At 34.9% G+C, this 13977-nt stretch overlaps 1 protein-coding gene across 2 annotated transcripts in view; it reads right to left on the bottom strand.

The window, feature by feature from the left end:
* The window catches only part of PDE7B (phosphodiesterase 7B), a 308410-nt gene that overhangs the window by 274388 nt on the left and 20045 nt on the right, over positions 1 to 13977 (bottom strand). Inside the window, exon 1 of one of the 2 annotated variants that reach the window (XM_081296565.1) lies at positions 8766 to 8773. The exons of the other annotated variant lie outside the window; for it this stretch is intronic. Coding sequence (XP_081152691.1) covers positions 8766 to 8772 — 7 coding nt within the window. The 5' untranslated portion in view covers position 8773. Of the gene's footprint in view, positions 1 to 8765; positions 8774 to 13977 lie in introns of those variants that run through there. 2 annotated transcript variants of the gene reach the window in all.

Below are 13977 nucleotides of genomic sequence, written 5' to 3'. Positions count from 1 at the left end.
GAATCCAGTAAAAAACAAAGATATATTTTACAGAAGTCTCCCTTCCCACAAAGGAGAGGAATATACAAAAATGAGAGTGATTTCTAGAAATATTACTCAAAACTCCAAAAGCCCCTTAAAATAACTCCTATGAGTTATTTTTAAACTCAGTGAGTTCATTCAATAGACACTTGAGAACTCACTAGGTAGAAAATTATGATAACAGAAATGAGGAAAAGAAATTTAACTCCATATGTATTTAATTAAATTCCTAGTATTCATTTTAAAAATCAGTTTCTTGGACTTCAACCATAGATCTGGGTCTTATAGATGGGGGCTTGGGGAGATGGGGGACTGAGAATGGCAGGGTGGGCAGTTGGAATTATAATAACAAAAGCAGCACATGGTCTTTCTTCCCTCCTGAAGTTTACAGTCTAGTTTTGCTTAACAGAGTGGAAGAAGGTAAATATAGGAGGTTCCTTTCAGAGGAGTTTGCAATCTGCTGAGAAGGTAGAAGATATGTAATTACAAAGTAGACAATGCTTTCTTATCCAGGGTTGTCATGAAAATCATTTAGAAGGATTTTTCAAAATTCACATGCCTGGGTTTCATTCTACACAAAAATGTTTGGAAACAATTTGCAGTAGAGCCCCCAGAATGCCCATTTTGACACGCTTCCTCCACATGGTTCTGGCATTGACCTCTGGTTACGAACTCCTAGTCTAAGGTAGGCACAGATGCGCTCACCTGTAATTCCAGCTATTTGGGAGGCTGAAGCAGGTGGATTGCCTAGGCAACTTAGTGAGTCCTTATCTCAAGAAACAAAATAGACAAATAGCTCCTGGTCTAAAATTCTTTTGAATCACTGGCTTCATTATAATCCATTCATCATTTTCTTTTGGCTCCCGAAGTTGCCATTTTGCTCCTAGATTAATAAGACACATGAGTGAAATTCTTAATACATGGTAGGAAAAGATAAAAGTAACTGACCATTTTAATGTCTGGCATATACACTGTTCCTTCGACCCCTAATTATCTGAGATTTTATGTGTACTTATTGTCACAAAGATTTTAATTTTAATGAATCTCACTCTTTCAGATTCTCTTCACTAATCATTTTTACTATTCTTTGTTGTCTTATCTTGAAATTAACTGTATTTCTTCATGTTCAAAATTTGATTTTTAAAATACTGCACAATATTACAATTTAGGTCATGTCAGAAAGATGGAGCAGGGGTTGGGGGTATAGCTCAGAGACAGAGTGCTTGCCACTTGAGATCTCTAAGCACTGAAAAAAAAAGATGAAGCAATGTTTCTCCTCTTGTGCTGGGAGGGAACCGTTGCACCTGCAGCACAGTGTTGCCAGTGGAATGTGTCCTGTTAAAGCCAAGGCACACCGCGCTCCACAAGATGAATAATCTAAGTCTGCTCTTGGCAGAAGTCCTGTTCATCCTAAAGAGCAGCTTGAACAAGAGCATCATTAGTGATAGCTTGTGAATGCAGGAAGAGAAAATGAGCTTTGTTTTTTACAGTATCGAATAACATGCGAATAAACACTGCAACTTTTAGTAATTTCTTGAAAAGAGTTGCTCAATGGATAGAGCATCATGTGCAGAGCAGAAATATCCAAAATATTATAGTACTGAGTGGTTTGTGGTCATTTCCCTATTAACAGTTTCTGCATTTTTCTGCATGAATCTTGAAAAGTACCTTTTTGCTTTCCTGGACTTAGTGCAACTTGTTTCAAAACAACATAAACAGGTGAGTTTATAGTTGCTGCTTCTTTTGATCTTTCTTCATGATCTCTTCCTTCTTTTTCTTTCTTTTTTTTCTTTTTTTGGTGGATGTATAATGATCTCAGGGAAGATGGTGCTGATTCCTTAGAGAGTTTATGATGCATATTTTCAAATGTCAGTTATACTTGTTGCCACAGGGTTACAGACATTGAGAACATGAAATCCAGGAGGTACAAGAAGATCCAGTTTGAGTGCAGAGACACAAGGGACTTGAGCATTTCTGTTATAGAGAATCAGGAAAATTCTGAAAATTGTGTGAAGTCAATAAATACTGTGTTTACTAGTAGGATCTTTCTCCAGTGAATATGGTATATGTAAATCATGTCATCTATTATTTTAGCAAACTATGAGGCCAACATGGACCCATAAAATATTTAGAAGTATTTATTTATTCCACATGGACACTGTTGACAACTAAATTATATCAGTGTGTAGAATGTGAACTGCTGTGATTTAAAATGGATAAAAATTTACTTATATATGCTAGAATTCAGAGACTATTTTACATAAAAATTTACAAAATAAAGTACTTAATGTGTATTAAATGAGTTCTTAGAAAATACAAAATAAGGCAGAAACCCAGATGACTTTGCCAATGGAGAAATAACCATGCAAATTCAGTCATGCCATTCAAACTAGTGAGACTGGGCAGAACTTGACAAGAAACCAGCTCCCTTTACTGGTGGGCTGGGACCCCCCAGTTGGATCTCAGTAGAGGACATTTGGTGACCTGGGATTACATTTACATTCCAAAAAGAATCTGAACCACGGACAGAGGCACAGCCTGGCTTAGTGCCTGACACAGGTAAACACTTGATGATTTAATGTCTTTGAATAAAGCAGGTTTCTGTTGACTTAAATAACAAAACCCCTTTACTGTAATTGGTCTATTGTCTGAAGCATTATCTAGACAGACTTGTATTTTAAGCAATAAATATCATCATATTTTACAGACAGCATTAGAAATCACACTTCAGAGAAATTTATTTTCCTAGGACTTGATGGCTTAGGAGAATTTGTGTGCCTAGTAATAAATATAAGACATGGAAGAGCCTCTTTCTCACTTAGCTTGGCTGAATTATTGTTATTTGAGGAGTGAAAAACATCAGCAAATGTGAGGTGGGCAGGCTTTAAGGTCTCCTTCTGAGGACTTAGTGTCACCTCCCTCAGCAGAGGTGTTAGGATGCATAGTGAATGTCTCATTGATGCAGCAGCCTCTTTAGCTGATGGTGACCCATATTCTTGGGCCATGCATTTAAAAGGCCATGCAGGGTATTTCCTGTATATGGGATACACAAATTTAAGTGATGGTACATATGGGATACATTTTAGATATATGTCATAAATTGTGTATGGTCAATCCATTTTTCCAGATCAATGACAAGAGTTAAAGAGGGAATTTGACAAATTCGAGTATATGAGTAAAAGGACATAATGAACTTGAACAATGAAGAATGCACATAAAAGGCTTAGACACACTGGCATTTGATGAAGACCTGAGTAATTGAGGATGCTCAGTCTGAAGAAGATGTCTGAAGAACATCTTTTGATGTTTCAATGTTTGCCTTTTGAAAGTAAGAATGTGCTTGTTCTTCATCATACTAATGGTCAAGAATAAACACGAATTTCAGCTCCCTGTGATGGAAACTTTTATAATGACCAGGAACTCAGTCATTACAAACTACTGGGGAAATATTGAGGCCTCCACTGGTCATACTATCTAGGAAAATGCTGAAGTCTCAGTTGGTTCTTGGAAGTGTTCAAATTGTTTGAGTTGATTGCTGCTGTTGTTACCATAGAGCACATCTAGTTAACTAAATAGAAATTCGACATCCAGTATGGCACTGAGCCTGATTTCTGAAATTATATCATGCACACTGTCAAAACAAAGAGCACAGATATTCCTCAAGGATCAAACACTTATCATCACCATCATCATTATCATTATTTTATTTGAAAAGTTAAAATTGCTATACATGCAAATCTCTAGGGAAAAAACCCTGCAATCCATCTGTTCTGTCTGGAAAGTGTATTAATGTATTGAATAAGGTTTAAATTGAGGAACTACTTAAGGGGAAGGTGGCAGAGAGAATTAATGAATAGAAAGGGAGAAACCAAGAATATTCAAAGTAAAAGAAACAGTGTGGAATATAATTTGATATTGAGGGGAAACAAAAAACCGGGAACAGGAAGTCAGAGCAACATAGTGGTAAACTCAGTTGAAATAATCTTCATATAGTTGAAGGCTTTTTCTTTTACATGAAATACATAAAATATCATATCACGAAGGGGAACTCAGGGAATCAGAAAATAATTTAACCAAAGTCTTTGTTACTGGTGTCACAATGCATGCTAATAAACAAGCACTTGGTGTGCTGTGGATACCCAATAGGAACATTAGCCACAAATTTAATACCAAAAAGGCTTTGAGTGATTCCCCTAGATAAATCAAGCCAGCTGCTCCTGCTGGCCTCATGTCTCATCCCAAATCTAATCACTTCCTGCCAAATTTAAATCTGACTTGAAGAATATTTCCAAAGTATATTACGGAAATTCAACAAAACTAATTTTATTTCTATTATACTTATTCTAAACCTGATCCACAATACAAAAGTATGGAGAAAGATGGGGAGTCTATGGTAGATAATTCCTCTTCCAGTTTATTTTCAACAAATTTTCAAACTTTTTTAAAAACTTGGATGTAAGAAACAGCAATTGTACAATTGTTTCAGTTACACAGTACAATTATTTCCACTGCATTCTCCTAGAATACTTTTGAGTTCTTAAATAAAATCTCGTATCATGCAGAGAAAAAGCAGGAGAAATATAGAGAGATGATAGTGTCTTGCAAATGGATTCAATTCTGGTGTCTACACAAATTCCTTTACTTACAGTAAACCTTGGCTTTGTTTTATTAGTTTATATCCCCTTAAGGTTTTTAGGCCTACGGCTGCTCTAGATTAACAGGTCATTGTGGTTGGTGTTTGTTATTAAAGACATAGTGCAGGAGGACCTGGATATTAGAATACAGACTCCAGTAATGACCTTACTATTTCCTTTACACAACATTGTGATTCCAGCATAAACTCTTTTGAAGGTATGTCCTCTGTAGAGCCTGATACAATAGCACAGAACACTTGCATATTCCAAAAACGTAAATGCATCAAAAGCAAACGATACATAGCCTTCTTATGGCGTCTCTGTACATACAGGCTCTGAAATACACTAATGGAGGGAAATTGGGCAACACCAAATCTGGTCTGAGATCCCTGAGGTGACTCTCACATCAAAAAGAAAAGAAAGGACAAAAAAAATTCTTTGTCTTCACCACCTTTGGGATTAGCACTGTTTTCAAACTTATAATTTTGTTTATACATTTGCTAGACTCCAGTATTATCTCGGTTGTGAACAAAGCATCCTGACAACTGCTCTCTTCTTCCCTGCTTCACCCTTGTGAATGCACCAGCCTCTCTTCTCAGTTCCATGGAAATCATGCAGCTGCGCACTCTGAAACTCCCATCTTTTATGTAGAAATCTTGGCTTAACCTTCTCTGCCTCCCCTCAGTTTCAGGGGCCCAGTGGAAGATCACTCCAAATCCTCTCTTTCTTCAGTCCCAGGACAGGAGAACAAAGACAGATTTACTCCCGCACGCTCATGGCAAGGCTCCCAAGCATCACTTTGAATCCTGTTTTACTTTGTTTTTCCACTTTTAACCTGAAGCTTCCTCCCAGTCGTCACACTGCCTGTGATGTTTTTCTTAGTTCTGCACATCCAACCTACCATTCCAACTTATCGTACTCCTGCCTGGGATTTTTCTTCCCTAACTGGTTGAAAAATGCTTCTTGGCTCCATCCATTTAAACATATGGTGCTTGGCTCTTAGTAGGTATTCAATAAGTGTTTGTTGGATGAATAAACTCACGAGACATTAAGTTATACACCAACATTCCAGTTTCCAAAGCACATGACCCAGAGGAGACATTTCCTGGGCAGATTTTCTATTCTGTATAATGTGAGGTCCACTGCTCTCTCCCTTAGATCTTCCCTCTGAACCCCAATTTTCTGTCAGACAACTCAAGTCAAAGAGGGTCAGGGCATGTGCAGGGGGTAAATATCAGCAATGTCAGTATATGGTTTGTGTGCTGATGTTCTAATCTGTATGAAAACAAAGATAAGTGATTTTTCTAGAACATCTGCCTTCATTGCTTGCTCTCTGTTCTGCTCTCTGCGTTAGCATTAAAAAAAAATCAAGATTTGGAACTTTCCTTATTAAATTTTTGTTAGACATTTATATGTCTGTATACTTGTATGCATATAAATTTTGACTTATATTTGTATTATCTTTCCCCACGTCTAAGAGTTCTTTGTGTCCACAAATGTGATTTTGATCATTTAAGATTATAACCTAAGGAATCTGTATGTTCCTTTAGGAGGAATACTTGCTGGTTGCCATAGGGACACTAAGTCTTTTCTTCCTGAACTCTGTTTACGTGTACTTAGACACAGGGTCTGTCCTATACTGTTTGCCTTCAAGTTATTCTTCATTGCTTCATTTATGCATCTTCCAACTATAATTCCTTAAGGGCAGAAACTATGTTTTCAATAATATTTCTTATGTGTCAACAACAAAACCTGGTAAATTACAATTGGTGTCTAGAAATGCTACTAAGATGAGTACTAGCTAAACATTTTAATAAGTGTGTTTAAAAACAAAAAACTTGGGGCTGGGGTTGGGGCTCAGTGGTCGAGTGCTCACCTAGCACGTGTGAAGCCCTGGGTTCGATCCTCATAACCACATAAAATAAATAAAATAAACGTATTCTGTCCAACTACAACTAAAAAATAATTTTAAAAATGTACCTATGTGGTACTTTAAAAAACAAAAAACTACTCTTTGTGTAACTCCTACAGAATTGGCTTCAGTTAATAAAGGAAAGGCACAGTTTTGACAGTCTCACAGTATCAGTATGTAAACAGACCTTGAATTCTAGGCCTGGTTTTCTTGATGATCAGCTCTAAATATTATTATTTACTATACTTGTTGATGTTTTGACTGGTTTAAGTTTTTCCTTAAAAAAGATACACAAGTTTGGAGAATTGTTATCTGTTCTCTTGTTTGTTTGTGGAGGGGAAAAGTCTATTTATTTCATTCCTTCCACAGAACAAAATATTTTATTTTAATATGATACTCTTTGCAGCAATACAGTCCCTTATTCATCTTTGTCCCTTTCCCACATGCCATGGTATATCCAGTTCATAGTAAGCTTTCGATAACTGCTCAAATTCTTTTTATAATTAATAATTATAGAAAGCTTTTTAAATAAATGATATGAAAATAAGAAACCACAAAGCCCAAAATGGATGAAATTGGTTACATAAAATTTTACATGGGCAATAAAACATAATAAACAAATTCAAGAGATGAAACATAAACTTCAAAAAATATACTTGAGATACCAGACAAAGAGCTAGTATTCATGATATAAAAAGCTTTTATGAATCAAATTAAAAAATGGGCAGGCCAATAAAAATATGAGAAAAAAATTATACAAGTGAATACCAAATAACCAGAAATATACAGTGATTTATCTTCCCTAATAATTAAAATTAAACCAAAATCTATCACTTTTCCCTCAATAAGATCATCAAAGAATCAAATAATTTATTTTATAGATTTCAAGTTACACTTAAATGTGATGACGGACAATAAAAAATAGTAAAAGTAATTTGGATGTATCTGGTGACCTCTTAACAAAATTTCAATGTGCTAAAAGCTTGGACCCATATATTGTAGTGCTAGGAACTTAAGTCACAACCACACTAGCACAAAATGGTAATACATGAACATAAGTGATAATGTTTATCACATTTTTTGTAATAGTGACACCCTGTAACTAAACATCTGTATTATTTTGGAAAAATAAATGTAAAAGAATGGCGTAAACTGACATTTACAGTTATGGAAAAGTGTTAGAGTTATTTTGAATAACTTAAAGTTACTTATATGCAAGTAGTGAGGCATTATTTAATATGATCTTAATTTATAAAATTAGGGTGTTCATTAAAATATCTTGGAATTTTGTCCCCAACAACATAAGAACTGAGCAGATTTCTTTCCAACTATGAACATATACTTTTAAAAAAGGACTGAATAAAATATGTGATGATAAAAGAGAAATATACTATTGAACACACACAAAAAAAAGAAAAGAAAATCCCCAAGAACCAGAGAAAAAAAACTTAAACCCACGTGTTTACAGTTCTTAAAGAACTGTGGCGGCTAGCAGGATCCTGCTGCAGATTCTCAGAGTTAGTTCTCCTTGTGCCTTTCAGTGTGCTCCTGTTGACTTCCAATGCCAGGATCCTCTGCTCTGTAACTTGAGGCTGTCTTTCCTCAGAACTCTAGAGGCCTGCCCTGATTGCACATGGCACATTGGAAAGGCCAGAGAATACTCTCTCCTCCTCCCTCTGCCCTAGTAACCCTCAGACCGATGAGTTCCTGGATATGGTTCATAAGTAGATCAGTTCCCTCAGCCCTCATGGTGGGTTAATTCCAAAGTGTGTTTTACACAATTTCATAGTTTTCCACTTTACTCATCCATTGAGGTCTCTGGCTGAAACACATATACTCTGCCTGTCTCCTTCATCTCCTTTTTTTTTTTCTCTCCCCTGCTCTTTTTGAAGTTTTGTGCACCCACAAGAGTCTATAATGCCCTTCAGTCCTTGTTCCAGGATCTCCCTTTGGGGAACCAGTGTTAAGATGATTCTAAGACCTCAGGTATATGTCTAGTGTTTTAAAAGCCAAAGCAAAGAAAATTTGCACCAAGAATCTTGCATTAGCAATATTATAGGCTTCCCTCATGAGAAAAGAGCAACAAAAGGTCTTTGTTCATCATTCCAGGGAGTTAACCAGCCAATTTCTCTATTATACAAGGATGGGAAAAGTTAACTAACTAACTAAACTAACTAGCTAACTAGCAAATAAACAAACAACCATTAAACAAAACACTTGAAAGTGAAAACCAAAACCTGAGCCTGTCATCTAAATGGCAGAAGAATCTGAAGTGTGGAAAATTAATGTGTAAGCTGGTTCTAGAATGGCAAAATGTCTGGGACACTATTTAGAAGCAAAATATTTAAGAGATGAAACAAGTAAATTTCTATTTACTATAAGCCAACAATAAAACAATGAAAAGGGAAGCCGTTCCTTAAGAAGGAATCAGCAGACAGGAGAATCAGAATGCAGGTAAACTGAATAATTTGAAGGAATCCACAAAATAGGCAGGTTACAAATTATTGGAGCTAAATAAGAGGATAAAAATTACAGAGAAAGCAGTGTACTGAAACAGGAATGGGTAGATTTAAAAAAATATATTTCTAGAAATGAGGTATGGCAAATGAAGATGAAAACTGAAATACAGATCAAATACATTTTAGACATAGCTCACAAGATTAATGAACTGGAAGAGAAACCTAAGGAAAAATTCACAGTGAAGTAGAGTGAAATAAAGATACAGCGAATGTGAATGAGTAGCTAACCATGGATGATAGAATGAGAATGTTGAAGCTTAGGAAAGAGAAAGGAAGAAAGTGAGGTGGAAATGTAATTTTCTAAGAAAACACGGCTGAAATTTCACCAGGTTTGATGAAATATATGAAACATAATAGAAATATGAGATTATAAGGCAAGATGAATAAAAATAAATCTAGATATCTCAGTGAACCTGCAGGACACAGTGTAGCATTCTCAGCTCTCATCTTGAGAGCTGCTGCAAGACAGCCTCCAACTGTGGGATCCACCACCATATGCCCATTCAAGGTCATTCTCTCCAGACTGTTCCCATTCAGTGCTGGGCATGGTGGGTACTACAGCAAAGTCTGCCCATCCAATGCCAAAATATTCTAACAAGACCCTACTTAGAACACCCCATGAGCTCTTAGACTAACGTCAGGCAAAGCCTTTTCCTATCCCAAATTCCTTTCTTCTCCGTCCCCTTTCACAGTATCAGACCTGCACAGTGCTCTGAAGTCTCTCCCCTTCCACTCCTGGCTCTGGCCTCTTTATTCTTCACAGGCAATTCACTCAAGAAACCTCCTGTATTTCTATTTTGTCTTGATGTGTTTGTTGCAGAAGACTTGAATCAACACAGAGAAAATCACAAAGAATGGTCACCATAGTCACATCAATTAGCCTCACAGAATTTTTATCAGCAATAATGGAGCAAATGGCACGTGAATATTACTCTCCAAGTGCTGAGAGAGAAAATGACTGAAATCTACAGAATTTTATGTCTTGTTAAATTATCATTTAGGATTGAGTGTTAAATAAGGATACTTTCCAGTGAAAATCTCTGAAAGTATTTATTACTTACAAATTCAGAAAATGAATGTGAACCAGAAATAAAACAAAATGTGGGAGACAATGTTGAACAATGTTTGAAAACATATAGACAAATTTTAATAAGCATTTAATAAAAATTTTAAAAAGACAAATAGCTCAGGGTTGAAAAACAAACTACAGCTGAACAATGGACAATAATGATTAGTGTTAGAGGTAGACATAATCTCATTTTAAGATAATTTAAGTAAGTTCCTTATATTATTCCAAGGTGCAATAAGGATATTAAATACAGATGAACCTATTTACACTTTAATCCTAGTATGAAATGTTAACAATGTAAAGGTATCTACTGAAACCATAAAAACTGTCTAATTTTCAAAACAATAAAGAAAAAAAACATATTAAGACACTCAATCCATCTGGTAGAAAGCAGGGGAAAAAATCAAAGAAGTAACAAAAAAAACCATAATGAATAGAAAATCAGAGAGAGAATTGAATAAACAAATCTTAATGTGTACGTGGATTTAGCTTGACAGTTTAAAAGTATCTGATTGCATTAAAAAATAAAATTTAGTTATACATTGTTTTAAAAAGTCATGCCAAAAATATGAACTCTCCGAACTGTTGAAAGAAAGAGGATAAAAAAGATATGTCAGGAAAATTTTAACCAGAGAGAACTGGGATAGTGGCTTTTAATATTAGAATATTACTACTTTAAAGTTAGAAGGAATAGCCTTCATTGCAGCAATAAAAGTAACAAGAAGATAATGGTTCTGAATTTACACTTACCTACCAGGCAAACCTCAAAGCAAAAATTGACAAATTTTTAAGGAGTAATTCACAAATAATTCCTAATTATAGCAGGAGATTTTAACTGACATAGAGCATTCATTAAACTACCATGTAGAAATCTAGGAGGGAATAACACAATTTTGACCACCTAATTAAGTCTGATATTATGGCTCTGTATAAGCACCATTTCTAACAATTACAGAAAATATATTCTCTTATGGATTTATTAAACCAAAAATTAGTGATTTAACAAGCAATAAGCAAGTCTCAAAGGTATTTATGAGTTATTTCACATAAACAGCATTCCCTAAACACAATGCATTGTATTTAGAGATCAAAGCAGTCTCCTTTATACCTCTCATACTTAGAATTTTAAAATAATCACTTCTAAATAATTATGGAAGAGAAACAAAATTATGGAAACAACAAAATATTTAGAAATGAACTGCAACAAATATGGCATATTGCATAGATTATGATATTCAGTTAAAAAGGGAAATTTGTAGTTTGAATGGTATATATTAGAAGGGAAGGAATGTTAAAATGTGGTAAACCAGCTTACTGATTCAGTAAACCATAAGACAGGGGAAGAAAGAAAATCATTGAATCAAGCACAGAAATTTATTCAACAGAAGCAACATTAGTGCATTCCCACCTCTGGGGATCTGCACTTGCTGTGCCCTTTGCCTAGAACATTCTTACCCCAGGTATCTGCATGGTTTACCCTTCAACTCCTTCAGGTTTTTTTTCTCAGAAGTAACTTTTTCAGTGAGGCCTCCCAAATGCTCCATTAAAACTTTCATGCCCAGTCTGACATCTTTCCTGCTCTACTTTCTTTATTTGCAATTATCATCAATTAATGATAGTTTTTTTACACATTCATTAAATTTATTGTCTGTGTTCCTCTATTATCTATTTTGCTCACTGATAAATCTACAGGTGCTTTAAACAATGTCTAGATTAATAGTTCTCAACAAATATTTATTAAATGAATGAATGAGTTCAAGAATGAATGCATAACTATCTAAGAGATGCATACAAAATGTCATGTTTTCTAAAATCTTATGAATATTTGAAATTAAAAAATTAAGTTCACAATGATTATCTATTATTTTTCTATGTGTCCAATTATTTGCAAAATGATCATACCCATTTTGTAATATCAAAAAAGGTTAAAAAAATGCCCCCCAAATGAATCATATATGTGTAGTTAATATTGTAAGCAAATTCTATCATCATTTGTAAGCAACAATTTTTTAAAGTATTTTTTAGTTTTTATAGTTGGACACAATAACTTTATTTTATTTATTTGTTTTTATGTGGTGCTGAAGGTTGAACTCCATGTGCTAGGTAAGGGCTCTACCACTGAGCCACAACCACAGCCCTCATAAACAACAATTTTTATTTTCCATAATTAGTGAAATTGTTTAACATATAAAGATCTATATAAAAAGTTCATTCAAGAGTACTTCAAAAAATTTAGGCAAAAAATTCCATAATGAAAATACTCACATTACACTGTATGAAAAAAATTGAGCATATTCTTGGATTCAAATGTCAAGTCTGTAAAACATGAAGACAAACGGTATGGGAGGTATCTTTACCCTATGCTTAGATGTTTCTATTAATCATGCCACTTGGTGTTTGCAGATGATTTAGAAATTCAGGGTGTTTAATGACAGGAGAAATTCAGAACTGTGTAGAAAATAAGAGGGAAGGAAATTAAACAATTGCCACTTACTGATAGACTTCTAGATCAGCTTACTCTCAGCTCAGTTCTCTAAGCCCAGTGTAAGCAAAATAATCAGCAACTCTCATCATAAGGGTGACTGTGCACACAAACTGTTATCAGAGTAAATTTTTTATGTTTGTAAAATGAATTCATTAATGTAATTAATTATAGAAAATTAATTGAAGTCAAAAGATCAAATTAATAATGCATTAGACAATACATCAAGACACAAAAATTGAGTCTTATGAACAATGAATTCTTTCTATTTAAAGAATAAAGTTTAAAATCAGAGAAAATCCTTACTAAGTCCAAGATTATGAAGTTTACACAGTTTTAGTGAAGGTTTAGATATGGAGAAATGGAGAACTTTGCATGTTCACTCAATAATAATGTATAAATGTGCGGTGTTAAGTTGGGTTTTTCAAAATCCACATGCACATTGAATGAATTTTATTATGCAACAACTAATCAAAACTTTGATTAAAGTGGCAGAAAGGTTATGTTTCAGGTGAAACCACTATAGTTGACCTCAGCATCTTTATCTAACAGGCCCATTTCAAACAGAATGAATTTGCCTTGTGAGACTATGAGGTAGGGAAGTGCCCCAGGGTCAGATTTCCTTCTGTGTGATCTTGCAGCAAAGATGTTTTAGTCAGCTTTTCATCACTGTGACCAAAATACCTGACAAGAACAACTTAGAGAGCAAAAATTTATTTTGGCTCATGATTTTAGAGGTCTCAGTCAATGGTCAGCCAGTTCCATGGCTCTGGGCCCAAGTGAGGCCAAACTCCATGGAAGAAGGATGTGGCGAAGAAAAGCACTTCAGGACATGGCAATCAGGAAGCAGAGAGCTCCCCTCATGAGGGACAAAATATAAACCCCAAAGACATGTCCCCAGTGACCTATATCCTCCAGTCACATCTCATTTGCCTACAATTACCACCCAGTTAATCCATATCAGTGGATTAATCCACTGATTAGGTTACAACTCTCATAATCTAATTGTGTCACCTCTGAACATTCTCTCATTATCTTACATATGAGCTTTTGGGGGACACCACATATACAAACCACAACAAAAGTATTAATCAGGCAGAATAAAGTGGGCATTTCTGATTTTTCCTCTTTTTAATATACTACAAATATTTGCATTTGACATATTGCCTTCCTCAGAGAAGCTATACACGTTGTGAGGCACAAATACATCTTTTTGGTATTGCTTTTGCTTTCTAGTATCTTATGTGAAATAAAAAGAATCTTTTAATTCTAATTAGAATAAATTATACTCCATGTATGTATGTCAAAATACATTCTATTGTCACATGTATCTAAAAGAA

The sequence above is a fragment of the Spermophilus citellus genome (assembly GCF_964194105.1).
Source record: "Spermophilus citellus genome assembly, chromosome: 5".
In the NCBI taxonomy this organism is placed as follows: domain Eukaryota; kingdom Metazoa; phylum Chordata; class Mammalia; order Rodentia; family Sciuridae; genus Spermophilus; species Spermophilus citellus.
This window is presented reverse-complemented; position numbering and strand designations above follow the sequence as displayed.